The sequence below is a fragment of the Dromiciops gliroides genome, chromosome 4 (assembly GCF_019393635.1).
Source record: "Dromiciops gliroides isolate mDroGli1 chromosome 4, mDroGli1.pri, whole genome shotgun sequence".
Taxonomy (NCBI): Eukaryota; Metazoa; Chordata; class Mammalia; order Microbiotheria; family Microbiotheriidae; genus Dromiciops; species Dromiciops gliroides.
Window position 1 is genome coordinate 25,711,192 of NC_057864.1, and position 15,653 is coordinate 25,726,844.

Below are 15,653 nucleotides of genomic sequence, written 5' to 3' on the forward strand. Positions count from 1 at the left end.
TCACGGCTCCACTGAGCCACCAGCTTCCTCATCTAGAATCAGGAGGTGGAGGTTTGAGGCCTGGCTCCCGACTTACTTGAGCAAAACCTTTCAGTTCTGAGCCTCAGTTTCTTTGTCTTCAACACCAGCCCTGCCTCCCTTTCCAGGGCATCGTGAGAATCAGAGAAAACAAGGTGTGTCAGACACTGTAAGCAGCAGCAGCTATGGCGGTAATCCTGCCCGGTGGAGGCAGAGACCTCCCTCCATCTTCCTTCCTAAGTCAAAAATCTGTGAAACATCTGAGCTAGAGAGGCCGCTAGATATCCCAGGACCAAACAGGCCCAGACAGGGCAAAGGTCTTGCCTGAGGCCACCCCAAGCAGAGCCAGACCTGGCATTTCTTAGCCTCCTGGTGCCAGCGGGCATGTTGGTGCTTTTGGTCCTGGGCTCAATCACTCCCCTCTTCCCTTTTGGTGACCCTAGGGGCAGAGGGCAGCCCTACCATAGCTGAGCCTGGAGAGCGAGGTGGACTCTTGGGAGACCAGAGTTCAAGTCAGCCCTGACACTGTTGAGGCTACTGTCATCTCATCTCACTGAGCCCTGGGTTCACAACCAGCTCCCTCAACAACTGTTGCACAGAGTTTTCTAAGAATTCAGTGGAGGGGCAGCCTGGGCCTCTGCTGCCTCTCACTGTCACTGATCAGCACTGGGAGAGGGCGGCTCCTCGCTGGAATCTCCCTAGACTGATGGAATCACAGATCCAGGCACCAAATAGTAAGGGTTCAGTTAGTAAAGACAAATGCCCCAACAGGCTGACCCATGCTGGGTTAGAGAAACAGCCAAGAGAGTCACTGGTTTCATGAGGAGAGTGTTTATTGCAGGAGAGTCAGTGCCCAGAAACCAGCAGGTCACCCCTGACACAGACCCCAAAGGAGACTGAGCCAGTTTCCAGAAGGGAAACTAACGTGACCCGTGCCATGATAAGTAGGCAGGAACCAGCAGCCTCCTCCTCAGGGAGAGACCCTGAATGTGTCCCCTCCATCCAGCTCAAATCCCAGCCCCAAAGAAGCTTCCAGAAGTCATGATTCGCTATCTAACTTGTCAATCCATCCTACTTTAAATAACCCGTTAATTTTGTCAGATTCATGATTGCAAAGTGAAAATACGACCATCTTAGTGACTCGGACATTTCATGATTCTAATGCTCACGGGACACCCCCTCCCCAGCCACCTCCTGCTCGCAGTTATCACTAGAGAGGAGCTAGGAGCTCAGAGAGCCCTGACCTCCCCGCTAACTTCTGACAGGTTTACCTTCCAGCACATCAAAAATATCTCCCAAGGCCTTATTCACACACCGGAGGAACTCCCTGACATCTCGGGCCGAGTAGGAGGAGACATTGCAGCCAATCCAGTCATCGTGGACCCCGTAGCCGACACCGAAGCCGTCGGGGACGACGGGGGCAAAGCCCCCGATGTTCACAGCAGGGCTGGTCAGGGTGCTGGTGGACAGGATATTGTGATTGATCTGCCCATACGCTGGGTCCTGGTATAACTCAGGCAGTTTGTGGCCTTCAGCTGCTGCCAAGTATCTCAAGGCAAACAAATGTCTGTCAAATCCCTGGCCTGTGGGACAGAAGGCAAACAGTGACTGGCCTATCTACCACCTGATTGTCCAATAAAACCACCTGTCTGCAACTCAGCCTCCATCCTAGCAGGATGGCAAAAGCACAGCTCAAGATCAGCCCAAAAGGTGTTTAGAGCAGTTAGTAACGGTAGAGAACCTTCTCAGAGGGGCCTTTAGTGGCTGTGCCGTCCAGTCACCCTGTCAGGCTTTGACTCTACCCCATCTATGCTAAGTCCTCCTCTAGCAACGGGGAGCTCCTGACCAGCGCGGGCCATTCCTCCCTCTGCTGGACAGCTCTGGCATGGAGGCCTTCCTCGGCTGAGCCCTGGCCCCCTTCCCTCCCTCCCAGCAGCAGGACGAGTCTCATCGTGGGGACACTCACCCATCGCCGCCTCCTTTGTTAGCTGGCTGTGGTACTTGGAGCACTGGGTGACCATCTCCTTCAGCTGGTCTGCAGTGTTCTGGGAAGGCTCTCTGACAAATGCCTCGGAACACTTCTTGGTGAACACGGAAGCCGGACGGATGGTCTCAGTGCGGCCGTGTTTGAATGCCGCCGTGCTGCAGGACTCGTAGGTAGCCACCGTCTGCCCGTACTGCCGGAGGAAGGCCATCTGGAAGGAGAGCTGAGCCACCGCATCGGGGCTGAGCTTGTGTCTCTTCAAGAACTCTTTGCCTCCTCTCTGAAACTGGATGCTGTCGATAGTGAGGGTCTGCATGGTGGAGTCAAACTTCTCTTTGGCTCTGGTGATTCCGGCTTTTAAAGTCTCATTCAGTCTAAAATCGAGCTTCTGCACAGCCCTCGACGAGTCCACAAGTGCAGGCTGAGCCTGGGGCGTGATGGCAGGGGTCTGCGTGCTGTCTTTAAACACTTCATTGAAGAATCTAAGCACAGCAACGCCATCGCCCCAAGAGTGCTCAAAGTTGATGGCGGCATCCCCATTTTTGGCTACTATGAGGTTGAAGGATTTGTCAAACCATCGGTTTACACCATCTCCGTGCAGCATGGTGTGGGACAAGTGAACCAGGTCTGTGATGGAGAAATCATCCAGACACAGACAGAACATAGCCGAGTCCACTTTCCCCAGAGCTTCCTTGTTGCCATTACTCAGCAGCTCCTGCCTCAGCCCTGCCCAGGTGTCTCGGTTTTCAGTGGTCAGATATGCCAGAGGAAACTCGGGAGTGGGGCTATTGTCAGAGAGAATGTACTTCAGGTGTGCATGGACGTCCGCTGCTTTGAGTATGTTCCCATCTCGATCCAGGACATCGAAGACATAAAAATTTCCGTTCTTCAGCACCAGGAGGTGCTTCTCCTTTTCATTGGTAAAAAGTTCATCTCGACCAGGCTTGGGCAGCCGAGTTGAATTGAAAAGTCTAAAATACTGTGACATATCCAAGGGGTAGGCATTGACCATGTAAGCCCCGTACCAGGCCAGGGCTGAAGGTACAAGGCGAATAACTCTCCTGAAGGTGTCGGTGTCGCTTTTGGCAGGGTTGAGGTGAAACACCTCCGGCTCCAGGAGGCCAGCCCGAAGAGTCTTCATAAACCGCATGGCTGACATGGTTAAGTTAGTTGCTCGAGTGAGCTGGTCATTATAATCAGGTTTTGGGTCAGGATTGAAAGACATGAATGGATTAAAATTCAGAACAATGGAGTCTCGAGCAGACAGGTACATGTCAAACCAGGGACCTAAAAAGATATTTGAAGTCATAAGTCACAGGTACCAAAAGTTCATTCCAGAAAACTCACACCCCTACTTATGAAGCATCCGCTAGGTGCAGATCACGGTGCTTAGTACTGGGAGAAAGGAGGGAGAGGGAGAGACACAGACAAAATGACCATAGTGAGGTAAACAAAAACCCGAGTGCTGGCAGGTAGGCAGCTTGCTCTGCAGGCTCACAACTGTCCCACAACACACACTTTTGGGAAAAAACAATCAGTTTCATTCCTGCAGAAGGCAAGCCCTAACTAATGTGAACAGGTGACTGAGAAAGGCCCCAAGGCCCCTGGATGAGACCAGGCCCAAATGCTAGGACTCTGAGGTGAATTTATGCAAACAGCATATGTGAATAATCCTTATAAAGTGCTCTGCAAAATGGCTCTTTTGTTTTATAAGGTCCAAGGTCCAGACGGAGCTCCCGACAACTCCTAAGGGTTTATAAATTATTAGCCTCCTGGGATAATGATGTCAACAGATGAACTGCTGGTACTTGGAATAACTGTGTGTCAGAGACCAAAAGGAATGGCAGGAAAACATGTCTGCAGTGACAGGACATGACCAAAGCAATCTGCTTCTCAGGCACTCCATGGTGCATCCAGGTTGGGGTGGTTCCTTATGGCAGGGGAGCCCGTGCCTGGCAGATCAAGGACAAGGCCCAGTAATGGACTGTGGGTCTGCTTTCTGAGGACCAGCCAAATCACATATAAAGAGGGCGCCACAGGGAGGAAGAGGATTTTGCCAATGCTAATTCAACCAGAGGCAGCTCAGTGGCACAGTGGATAGAGCACCAGACCTGGAGTCATCTTCCTGAGTTCAAATCTGGCCTCTCACACTTACTAGTTGTGTGACCCTGGGCAAGTCACTTCACCCTGTTGGCCTCAGTTTCCTCACCTGGAAAATGAGCTGGAGAAGAAAATGATAAAAAAAACTCCAGTATCTTTGCCAAGAAAAATCCCAAATGGGGTCAGAGTTGGACACAACTGACACAGAGTTGGACACAACACACAATTCAACCAGTAGGGGTTACAGGGACTGTGATCTACATCTCTTAAGGAAGATCAATCCTGACAAAAGCCCAGATCTCAAAAACTAAAGAATTATCTATTGCCTAAAACAAGGCACATCTGTGTAACATGGCAAATGGATTCAGAAACCAGTGTGGGCCAGCTTGTAGTCCTCACCTCACTCTGATTATTACCACAGAAGACAGACTTCCTCCTGAGAGGAGGATGGCACCAGAGAGGGTCTGAGTTTCAATCCCCCCCATCACTTTCTGGGAAACCCGAGCAGTTTCCTCCCTTCTCTGAGTTCATTTATCTGTAAAATGGGGGACTAGGTTTCTGTCCAACTCTAAACAAGCCCATCAATTTCAGAGGAGAAATTGTTGCTGTCCCTGGATGGCAATGGGGCACCTCCGCCATCACAGGTCACCTAAGCCCATTCCAGATCTCAGCAGTCAGGAGGAGCCAAAGCAGTGGGGCTGCCACGCACAGGCCAGCAAAAATCCTGCCCGATTCTCTGCTGGGAGTCTGTGAGAATGGGACCAGGTGGGCTATACCTTCACTCTTAAATCACCTTGAGTCACCACTGGTGGCCCAGCTGCTACAAGGCCTTAGGGCTGCTGAGGGCAGGGCCAGCCTGCCTATGGGCGCTGCTGGGAGACCTCCATCTTCCTCAGCTGCAAAGAAGATTGGGAAGTCATCCAGTCAGAATCCTGGGATCTGAGCCCCCATTCTTACACTGACTCACTGTGTAACCCTAGGCAGGTCACTGTCCTCACCTGACCTCAGTTTTTCCATTTGTAAAATGAGAAACAATTAAACTTTGTAATTCACAGGTGCAGCACTAGGGAAGTGGCAGTGAGAGATGCTTCATCCCTGATGGCAGTCCATCCACGTCACCTTTTCTGAGCAGTTTTGTTCCCATTTTCCTTCAATCCCTCCTGCCCTCTCACATCCACCAAAGCCCACCAACCTTTTAGGGTGGGAGTCTGGGGCAGGGGGACGTGTGTGCAACTTGGCCCCTTAAGGGGTCACGAGAACTGAACAGGGTCCTGCCCCTTTCTCCCTGTGTGTGTGGTGGCCAATGTGCAGGCTGGTGATGACCCCCTGACCCTCTGTGACACCTGGGACTACATTAACACAGGGGAAGCTGCAGGTCAGTCGCATGAAGGACGATGTGGGTGGTTTTCTACACTTGCCCTGTGGTGGGGCATCAAGAAAGGAAAGCAGCAAGAGCAAAGAGCTTGGACTTTGGACTGGGTTTGAGCCTAGTCATGCCACTGCCCAGCTGCAGAGCTGATCAGAGCCTTTCGTCTCTCCTCATCCGTAAAATGGGGACACGGGCATCAGCCCCCTCGGGTTTGCTGGGAGACAAACTGAAATGACCTAAAAATCTGGCTGTTATTGTTATTGCCGTGTGCCAGAGGCTTCCACCACAGCCCTAACTCGGTGCCGTTGGGTCCTTCCAGACTGGAGAGGCTCCCCCAGAGGACAGGCCTCATCACCAGGGAGGCCACAAGAGCAATGAAGGCCACCTACCCACTTCTCTGCACAGCGCCCCGCCCCTGCTCCCTAGTGGTGGAGATGCGCCGACACGTGCCCATCCTTCAGGACATTGGGCTCACCAGCTTGGGCCCAGGGGATAGCTGGGGGGCCCTCCTTCCATAAGGGGAGCCCATATGGCCACTGCCTGTGCATGGGATACCCTGGGAACCCTGGGAGTTCAGGTGGCTTCCTTCTCCTGAGGACATGGTGGCATAGGGGAGAGACCGCAGGTCTGAGTCACAGGGACTAGTGCCTCTCCACCCCCCACCCCCCAGGGCTGCTGGCGAGGAAGGGGCTCTGTGGAAGCCTCCCCTCCGGTCCTCTGAGCTGCTCTGAGACAGGATGTTCTGAGGTAGGAGGCGCTGAAGTCACTGCCATACACTGCGTGGCCTTCCTGTCTTCAGTGTCTTACTCGGTGCTCTCCCTCTCTCTGCACTCATCCTTTCTCTCCTGTCTCACCTTTCTGCTCTGGGTCTTCTGTCCATCTCTCTTCCATCCTCATTGCTTCCTTCCTTTGCTCTTGAAAGAACAGAATCAGCACAGGGTATGCCCCAGTCATCCCTGCCCACCTGGCCCCCTTGCCAGGGGAAACCCATAGAACCCAACCCAGGGACAGGTGAGCACTGGGACTGTCCATCAAAAACAATGACGAGTGAGCATTCTCCCTGTGCAGGGGAACCAAGGGCACAGCAAGCAGCAGCTAGTCCCGGATTCCTCACCCAGACACAAAGGCCGGTGCCGCTCACCTACTTCCTGGCTGGCCAATCCTGAACAGGTCCTGGAGTCCCTCTCCTCCCCACACTGGCCCAACCGTTCTGCTGCACCACGGAGGCTGTCCCCCACCCTCTCCCTCACGGGGTCACCATGAAAGCAGAATGGATTTAGAGTTAGCACACACAGGTTCAAGTACTAGCGCTCACACCTGGCATGGAGAAGTCACCATCCCTCTCCGAGCCTCAGTTCCCGTGTCTGTGAAACGAGGCTGGGCTTGTGGTGAGCTGATGTAACAAAGTAACAGTAGGCATCCAGGGTGCGCTCCCAGCTTGCCAAGGAGGCCCAGATGGAGGGTGGGGAGACCTAGCTGAGCACAGCCACTGACCTAACTGCAGGCCCTCAGTTCGGTCCCCGCCTGCCTCCAGGCCTCAGCTGCCCCTGCGTAGCACAGAGGGCCTGCCCGGGAATGGATGGTTCTTTGGTCTCTTCCAGGCTGAACATTCTATTTTTTTTAAGGGAAAACACACCTGCCAATGGGGCCATGGATATAAACTAACGGACAGCATCTCTGTGCACACACAGAGAAGAAGACTGCTGGGTCTGAATGGTGTTTTCTGGTTATGGCCGCGCCCAACAACGGGGCCCCAACAGTCAGCATCTCAATGGGGCACGGCCCTCGGCATCCTCTACTTTGGCAGACGTGGCTCTCCACTCCTACTGGCTGTCCTCTGACCCCCGTGTGGCACTCCCCTCAGTACTTTTAGGACCAGAATTCCCCTGCACGTGGTCTGCCTTGTGGTCACAAGGTCTCGGGACAGAATGGGTTTGTTCCTCACTCTGCTGGCCTGAAGAGTGCAGGTGCAGGGCACACCTCACTTCAGCCTACCTGAAATGTAACTCGTGTGCTTATTCTGCTTGTCCTGAGCAACCAGCTGTGCGTGCAGTTCTTTGCCAAGTCCGTTTTCAAAGGTTCTGCAGAGCTGCTCTGTTCTCCTGAGACATTCAAGAAGGAAGTGTCAGACCCTGTGGCCAGTACAGGCAGAAGAAGGGGCTACAGACCCCAACCAGGCTAAACTGGGCAAAACTCACCCTTCTGTAGCATCTTACTGTTTACAAAGAAAGTTACCCCCATCTCCAGGATAATTTACACGAGGACCAACATTTACATGGTGCCTTAATGTTTGCAAAGCACTTTACATAGGCTCTCACTGAAGGTGAGCTGCCTGGCCAGGGTCCCTCCTACCTCCAAGTCCAGAGCACCTTCCACCCCACCCCCCTGCTGCCTCCAACCTGGGCTCTCTATGCTGAGGTTAAGCCACCTATGTCCAGAGCACTTAAGAGAGCAGGCAAATGGGACTCATCATTTCCCACTGGCTCAACTTCTGGACTTCACTCAAATCTCATCATCCTGCAAGATCACATCAACCCGGAAACTCCCACCTGCTCCCTGGGACTGGAGAAGAGAACAGACACCCCCATTCTCCCCACAGAGGGCACCCAGGCAGCCATCCCTTCATTTCCCACAGGCTGCACTACCCCTCTCCTCCCCCACCCCACCCTCCCAGCTTCTTTTTCTGTGCTGTCATCCCCATTAGACTGGGAGCGCCTTGAAGGCAGGGACTGTCTTTTGCCTTTCTTTGTATCCTCAGGTTCAGCAGTGTTGGGCACCCAGAAGGTGCTTAACAAGTATTTACTGGCTGGTGGAGCTGCCGCTGGTGATCTTGGTGAGCCCCCAGAGGAAAGCAGAGGCGCCCAGGCCTGGAGGAGGGCGGAAGGGGAAGCACACGGGTATCTCTAGATTTGTAGATCTCAGCCACATCTGAGCAGGCATCATTAGGGAGATGTCTGTGGGCACTAAAGGGTGACATGGCATCACCAAGTCCAGGCCATACCCACTTACCTCATGTCTCCTTTTTGCCAGGGAAGGCCTGACAAGCAGCATCTAACAGTCTCATGCTGCCTTTATCCAGGATAAAGTGGAGACATGGGCTCAATGACTGGACAGTCTGGTAGATTTGGGAGGGAAGTGCTCCTTAAAGAGAGGATGTTAACCTGGAGGAGAGTCTCCAGCACCTGTCCCTGGGCGCAACCTCTTCAATCTCTTGATCAGTGACTTGGCTCTAGGCACGGACCACCTGCTTGTCAAACTGGCATGACCCAAAGCCCGAGAGGACTGGTAGCACGTATGCAGTGAAGCCAAAGCCAAGAGGCTAAAAGGTGGGCCAAACCAAGGTGGCATTTAAGAGAGGTCAGGTAAAGATTTAGGCCAGGATGCAAAGACGAGGCAAAAGGGGGTTGGCTTTTTCTGCAGCTGAAAAATCTCCAGCTTCCCTGAGCTGCATTCAGAGAGAGTATCCAGAACAAGGGAGGGGAGAGTGGCCCTGACTCTGCACGGGCTAGGCCACAGCCAGATACTGCGCCAAATTCCGGTATCGCTTTGTTAACAAGGACACTGACATGCTGGGTGCTGGGTCATAGCAAGGCAGGGCACCCCTGCTCCTGAGGAGGCAGATGCTGGTGGAGATGTGTGCCTGGACGAGGCCACAGTTCACTAGATGCCAATAACCTTTTGTCCACGTCTAGTTCACCAATGAGAAAAGCCTCCCAGCAGAGCGGTCCTACCACAGAGAAGACTGCCTCTCAAGTCTACCTCTGATCACCACTTGTCAGGGACTCTGTGCTGCAGGTGGGCAGTAAATGGGCTGTCATCGGAGGTACTTTTCAACCCCAAGTCTAGGATTCTTGGTGACTTGATTAAAAAAATAAAAAATAATGCAAAGCATATTGCAAAAAACCCCAAGAAAAATTAAGTTAAAAAAATCTGCTTCAAATAAATAAATAAATAAAAAATAAGGGCAGTTAGGTGGCACAGTGGATAGAGCACCGGCCCTGGATTCAGGAGTACCTGAGTTCAAATCTGGCCTCAGATGCTTGAAATTTACTAGCTGTGAGACCCTGGGCAAGTCACTTAACCCCAATCGCCTCACCAAATTAATTAATTAATGAAATAATTGATTAATTAATTCATTAATTAATTAATGTGTTTACTAAATTGACAAAGCTCAGGACCAGACCCTGGACACTTGGTTACCCCTCGAGGTTCAACCTGACCAGGCCCCACTGGCCTCTCTGGTCCTCTTAACCACTTCATGCATGGAGATGCAAAGTGAAAGTGACAGTCCCTGACCAAGGGGTGAATGCCCAAAGAGAACCTTATATACAGGGAAGTTTGATATGAAGGAACCCTGGAACCGTCCTGTAGGAACACAGGTGGTCAGACAGAACCCCTTCTCCTGGGCAGGAGGGGAAAGGGGGAAATCCGGCAAGGCCAACCATACAGTGACGATGCCTGAGAGGAGGCAGTGAGGAAAGGGTCCGTATCTGGGCCACAGGCAGCTGGAGAGGTGGGCCTTCTCTCTTCTGCGTTGTTGGCCTTTACCTGTACTGGCTGTCATCCAGAAGAGGTCTCTGGGCACTGAGGTATCTCTTCATTGTGTCTTCAAGTTTAGGAATAGGCAGCCTGAAGAAAAGAATTCAAGTCAGCCAGGTACAGTTTCAATGAAGAAGAGTAAATGCACCCTCTAACTACAGCAACCAAGCAGATGTTGGCAGATGGACGGCTTTGCAAAACTGAAGAGAAAGCAGCTCTGTGCAGACTCTGCCCAGCCGGATCTGCATGAGCCAACCTACCTGCTTCTCCCACTCAACATGGCCAAAATCAACTCACCAGCCCCCCCCTCACCCCCGCCAACCTCCCAGTCACTTCCCATTCTTCCCTCTCCTCACCTCCCACCGTTCCTGTGGTGCCACAGTAGCCCCCATCTCTGCATTCAGTCACCCCTCACCTGCAGTTATCCTCCTAGTTGGAATCAGCCCCTGCTTCCAGCCTCTCTCCTAATCCTTCCTGCACGACTCTATTTTGGAGGCTCCCTATTGTCCCTGGGATATCACACAGCCTGGCATGGGGGGCCCCTGGAAGTGTGAGGGCAGGTGAAGACAACAGCTCCGCTTTACCTTCGACCCTTTACCTTCAGTCCCCTCCTCTGCCCTGGGCGAGGCTCTGCAATACACTCTCACCTCTTCTTTGCCTCACAGAGGACTATCTTCTTCCAAGGCTCAGCTCGGCTCTCACTTCCTTTGTATAGCATTTCCTGACGGGCGATGCAGTTCCTTCTCTCCTGATATTCCTGAGGCCCTTTGATCTGTCCTCTGCCTCCTTCACTCCCTAGCTTGGACACCTATCTTGACATAGCATATCCTCTCCACAGAAGATAAGCTCCTTGAGGGCAGGGACTCTGTCTGTCTTTGTATTCTCAGTACCTAAAGCAGTGCACAGAACAGAAGGGCCCTCAGTGAATGCTTGCCGGGTTGCCCTAGGCGTGGGAGCTGGAGGCCTGGGTTCACATCCCAGCTCCAACCTGTGGGACTTGAGGCAAGTCCCTTTATTTCTCTCCCTTTGTAAAATGGGAGCTGGCCCAACACCAGGTGCCAAGAGTTCTTATTCTGGGTACCAGTACCAGAGACAGGCCCATTCAAAGGGGTCCTGAGAGGGCAGTTTGTTGTGCACACTGCACAGTAGCAGGTAACTCTTCTCCAGGCCTAGGACAAAGAGGCACAAGGATCCTCTTGAAGTTACTTTCTACAGACATTGTAGTTCTGAGTAGTTACAACGTAGTGCAGTGGAAGGTAACCTTCCTGGGGCTGGTAACCACTGGGTTCTCATCTTTCTATCTCCAGGGCCTGGCACACAATAGGGCTTAATGCTCAATCCCAATGCCCATGTCCAAGACTGGGCTGTCACTGGTTTTACCTTTCCAGGCTGGACAATCTCCTACTCAGGCTGCTAACAAGGCAACTGCTCCAGTCACCCTGTGATGTCATAACCTTTGTGTCCTGTGTAACTCTGGGCAGGTTCTCAATCTAGAAAGCCAGCTGGCTGGGCTCTGCTCAGCTTGAGTCCCATGGGACAAAGCTATTTCTCCTAAAGCCACAGGCGAGGGTGTCCATCCGATCCCCAGAAGCTGTAATTAGCCATAAAGATGGCTTTGAACCTGACAAACAGGAATCAATGAAGAGCCAGCCATGAAGAAAAGGACGGACCTTGGGGAGCAGGGCCTGGCTTGGCCTCTTGGCTCAGTTAGTTTACTCAACCTGGACCTCTGGGCTCCCTGCTGGTTCTGGAACCTTATCCTATTCCTCCTCTTTCACTCCCAACCTTGCATTACCTTCCCTGGGATGGACCTCAAGAAAAGGCAAAGGTCCTCAGGGGCATGGCCTGCCTTGCTTCTGGTCTGTCTGCATCCCTCCTTCACATCCACAACATTCCCACTGGGAAAAAAGTGGAAAAAGCTAAACTCCCTGACCTCTGCTTCCTATGCTGATTCTGGAAGGGGGTGGGGGCAGGCAGAGTCAGGGACACTCCCAAGAGAGGACAGTGGCATTAGCTTTTTTGACTAATGACTTCTATCAGGCTTACATCCACTAATACCCCGAAGACCTTTTTTCAAACTGCTGTCCAATCATGCCTCACCTACTCCCATCCACCCCCACCCCATTTTCCAGATGAACAAATTCAGATGACAAAGGTGAGGTACCTTCCTTGCCCAGGGGTAGTGAGGGGCAGAGCTAGTATTTGAATCTGGGTCCCCTGAATGAAATATAGTGCTTTGCCCAATTCTGCCTCCAAAAGAGACCAAGTCTGAGAATAACAGCTATATGGTTATCTACAATCTGGGCCCACCTCAAAGGTGAGAAGCGCTTTATCACCAGCAAGATGCCTCCTTTGGGATGAACCTTTTGGCCCACCCTAAATGGGCTTTAGTCTTTTCTCATTCCTATTCCTGCTGCAGCAGTAAGAGAGGTTGCTAAAAAGCAGCAGTTTTAAAAACCACCCACAAACATTAATTTAGCTGTTGGCATCCTGTATATAGGTGCCTTGGCACCTCAATATGTTGGTCAAACTTAGGGAAGGACACTGAAGCAAGCTGCATTACTGGAAGCAAAGCCCAAATGCCTGAAATCACAGAACCACTGGAGTGATGCTGTATAACTAATTTTTTAAGAAGAAAAGAGAGAGTGAAGGCCAGAATGGTACATCTGAGCTATGTGATGGTAGAAAAAGGAAAGGTAGTTAGGGGGTGGGGTGCTGTGGGGCTCTGCAGAAAGCTAAGCAGGCTCAGGGACCAGAAAGGTGGGGATGCTCTTTGCATCAAGAGAGAGGGTTAGAGATCAATGAAGATTTAGCAGAGGTGAAAGCCCAGTGTGGCGCATTAGCAATTTAACAAAACCGTAAACTGAGGCAATTCTCCAAGCAAGATATTTATTAACAGAGGCAGGCAACCTGATAATAAAGGATGGGTGTCTTGATAGACCTTCTGAAAGACAAAAGTTAAAAGCATAAGCATAGTTAGGCTAGCAGTAACCAACAGATTGGGTCATTGGTCCCTCTTGCTGACCACACACCAGGAGGGCTGAAGGTCTTTTAAACCTGAGTGTGTCTTCCTTCTGATTGGCCTGCAAGTACATCATTTGAAGTTCCCCGGGCAATCGGTAGCCACTTTACTGAGGCTGTGGGTGAAGAGTCTTTGGCTCATTACTTATGGAGGTTAAACGCTCAAGCTCAGGTTCGGGCTCCACAGAAAAGCTGAATCCTGATTAAGCCTAACAAGGCTTCTTAGGGCCAAAAGTATGTCGCGATGACCCCTCAAAATCATTAATGTGCACATTGCAATCTGAGCGTTCCTCTCAGGCCATCAGTTAGAGAGAAGCTCGATCCATAATTCCAGGCTTCCTTCCTGAAAGTTTCATTAGTCATCATCTCACCCATCCCCTAAGGAAAGAAACCCGTCGAACGGGTCACTGAATTCAGGCTCCTCCATTTGGGGGGGGGGGGGTCACCCAGAGGCTGATTAAGGAGGAGTCAGGGACTGCAGAGATCCTTCTGGATCCTTCTCCAAGGAATGTTAAAGGCTGTAAGTGAATTTGCACGCGGGAAGGGGTGGCTGGTGGTCAGGTCGAGGTCCAGAGCCAGCAAGAATTTGGGGGGGGGGGAGGAGGGGGATAAAAGAAAACCGAGATTCCCCAAACAAAGGCACCTGCCGGTGAGGGAGAGAAGCGCACACCCGGGTCCCTCTTTTCTCCCCAAGAACATCCGTCCATCGGTCCGCGGGGACAAGGTGACCCATTCCCTGACCTCAGCGGAGGCGCCCACAGGGAATGACCCGGACGGGCCGCCCCCCGCGGGGAGGCGCAGGTGGCGGTGACCTTTCCCCCACTTGGGACCCCGCCCTGCCCGGAGGGCGGCCCCAGACTAGCTCCCTCTTCCCCGCCGCGGGGGGCACTTGGGGCCGAGAAGGGGCCTGCGCCGAGGGGTTGGGGCCCGCAGCCCGACTCCCGACCCCAGGGACCCCGGGACCCCCGCGCCGGGCGCGCACAGCAGGCGCCTTATACCTGGGCAGGCTCGGCTGGAAGTGCAGGGTGGGCACCACGCTCCGCTGCAGGTACTCCCGCCCGGCCAGCGCCTCGGGCCCGGCCTGGGCCGCCAGCCGCCGCCGCCCGCAGCTTCCGCCCAGCGGCCACAGCGGCGGCGGCCGCGACCCGAGCCTCAGGCGCCCCACCAGTGGCCCCATGGCGGCTCCACCCGGCTTGCCCCGCGCGCCGGCTCCGCCGCGTCCGCTCCGGCTCGAGCCCGGCCAGAAAGACTCAGGAGTCTCGGAGTCCCCAGTCCGGACAAACACAGAGAGCTAGATGTCTGGTTCCGCCAAAGAGGGGGCGCCCTCCCCTGGAGGAGGGGGGGAGGAGAAAGAAAAGGGAGGAGCGAGGGAGGGAGGAGCAAAGGAGGGAGGGGCGGGTTCTATCCCGAGGGCTCAGCTCCTGGTCGACCTTCGGGTCCTGATTCATAGAGGTGATGAGAAGGGGGAAAAACCAAGCATTTATTAAGCATCTACTATGTGCCAGGCTGGGCTAAGCACTTTACAAATAGGAACTCATGTGGTCTGCACAAGAACCCTGAGAGAGGCGACACGATTACCCTCATTTTGCAGATGAGGAAACTGAGGCAGGCAGATGTTGGCTTCTAGCTCTGGGAAGGTTTCTGGAAGTTCCTTTCTCCTTCTGCAGAGGCCTTTCAAGTGAGCTTTCAGCCCCTGATGCCCACCCCCCTCATCAACTCCCTCACCTTCTCAAGTTCACAAAATCCTGCCCTGGTCCGTGGGGGAGGAGGGAGCAGCAGTCCTGGGCTGATACCCTCCTCCCCCGATGTACACCCCCCCACCCCCACCCTTTGGCAGAGCCCCAAGGATCTGCCTCTCTGGGCACTTATGAGCCCTGCCCAGCCTTGGAAGCCTGACCACTCCACTGCTGGACCATGAGATGCGACATACACAACCCCACCGGGCAGGACGGATGCCCCTCATCCAAGCACAAGGCATTCCCTGCGTGCTACCCTCTTCTTTCATCCAGCGATCAAAGGGTTAAGGATTTGTTCCCACCTGATTTACACTTTTGGTTGATTGATTCAATTGAGTACAAGGGGGTAATGATAATAGTCAGTCCAAATATTCCACTTTTTTTTGAAGGTAGAGAGGGTTTTGTTTTTTCTTTGTATCCCCTGTTCCTAGCACAGTGCCTAGTACATAACAGGCACTTAACAAAAGCTTGCTTCTGTTCATGAAACCTGTTTACATTGTTTCTATTTTTCATCTATTTGTTATCTTAGAAGTTTCATTCTTCAAGCTATGTTAAACTATTGTGATGGAACACTGTTGTGTCATAAGAAATAACGTGGGGGTTGTTTCAGAAAAACCTCAGAAGACTCATAGGAACTGCTGCAAAGTGAAGTGAACAGAACCAGGAGAACAATGTACACTGGAACAGCAACATTGTAACAAGGATCAACTGTGAAAGACTTGGCTCCTCTGATCAAGACAATGATCCATGACAATTCCAAAGCACTCATGATGAAAAATGCCATCTACCTCCCAAGAGAGAACTGATAAGCTTTGAAGGCAGATTGAAGCACAGCTTTTCCACAATATTTTTCTTGCTTTTCTTGTTGCAACATAGCTAATATGGA

At 52.6% G+C, this 15,653-nt stretch overlaps 1 protein-coding gene across 4 annotated transcripts; it reads right to left on the reverse strand.

The window, feature by feature from the left end:
- Positions 1 to 833: 833 nt before the first annotated feature.
- Positions 834 to 14,357, reverse strand: CPT2 (carnitine palmitoyltransferase 2). 4 transcript variants are annotated; one of them, XM_044000724.1, is made up of 7 exons: positions 14,030 to 14,139; positions 10,658 to 10,900; positions 10,426 to 10,552; positions 10,020 to 10,100; positions 7,467 to 7,573; positions 1,985 to 3,289; positions 834 to 1,601 (listed from the first exon to the last, which is right to left on the reverse strand). In XM_044000724.1, the coding sequence occupies exons 4-7, from the start codon at positions 10,070 to 10,072 to the stop codon at positions 1,270 to 1,272; spliced, it is 1,797 nt and encodes a 598-aa protein (XP_043856659.1). In that variant the 5' UTR covers positions 10,073 to 10,100; positions 10,426 to 10,552; positions 10,658 to 10,900; positions 14,030 to 14,139; the 3' UTR covers positions 834 to 1,269. The 4 variants fall into 4 exon arrangements, with proteins under 4 accessions (XP_043856659.1, XP_043856657.1, XP_043856656.1 ...); XM_044000722.1 differs by lacking the exon at positions 10,426 to 10,552 and having other exon boundaries at positions 14,030 to 14,141; XM_044000721.1 differs by lacking the exons at positions 10,426 to 10,552; positions 10,658 to 10,900 and having other exon boundaries at positions 14,030 to 14,357.
- Positions 14,358 to 15,653: the final 1,296 nt, after the last annotated feature.

Coding starts and splice junctions, on each gene's coding strand:
- CPT2 (XM_044000721.1), bottom strand. CDS start 14,208: ATGGGGCCACTGGTGGGGCGCCTGAGGCTCGGGTCGCGGCCGCCGCCG. Junction 7,574..10,019: donor CTGGATGACAGCCAGTACAG/GTAAAGGCCAAC, acceptor TGAATGTCTCAG/GAGAACAGAGCAGCTCTGCA. Junction 1,602..1,984: donor AACAAAGGAGGCGGCGATGG/GTGAGTGTCCCC, acceptor TCTGTCCCACAG/GCCAGGGATTTGACAGACAT.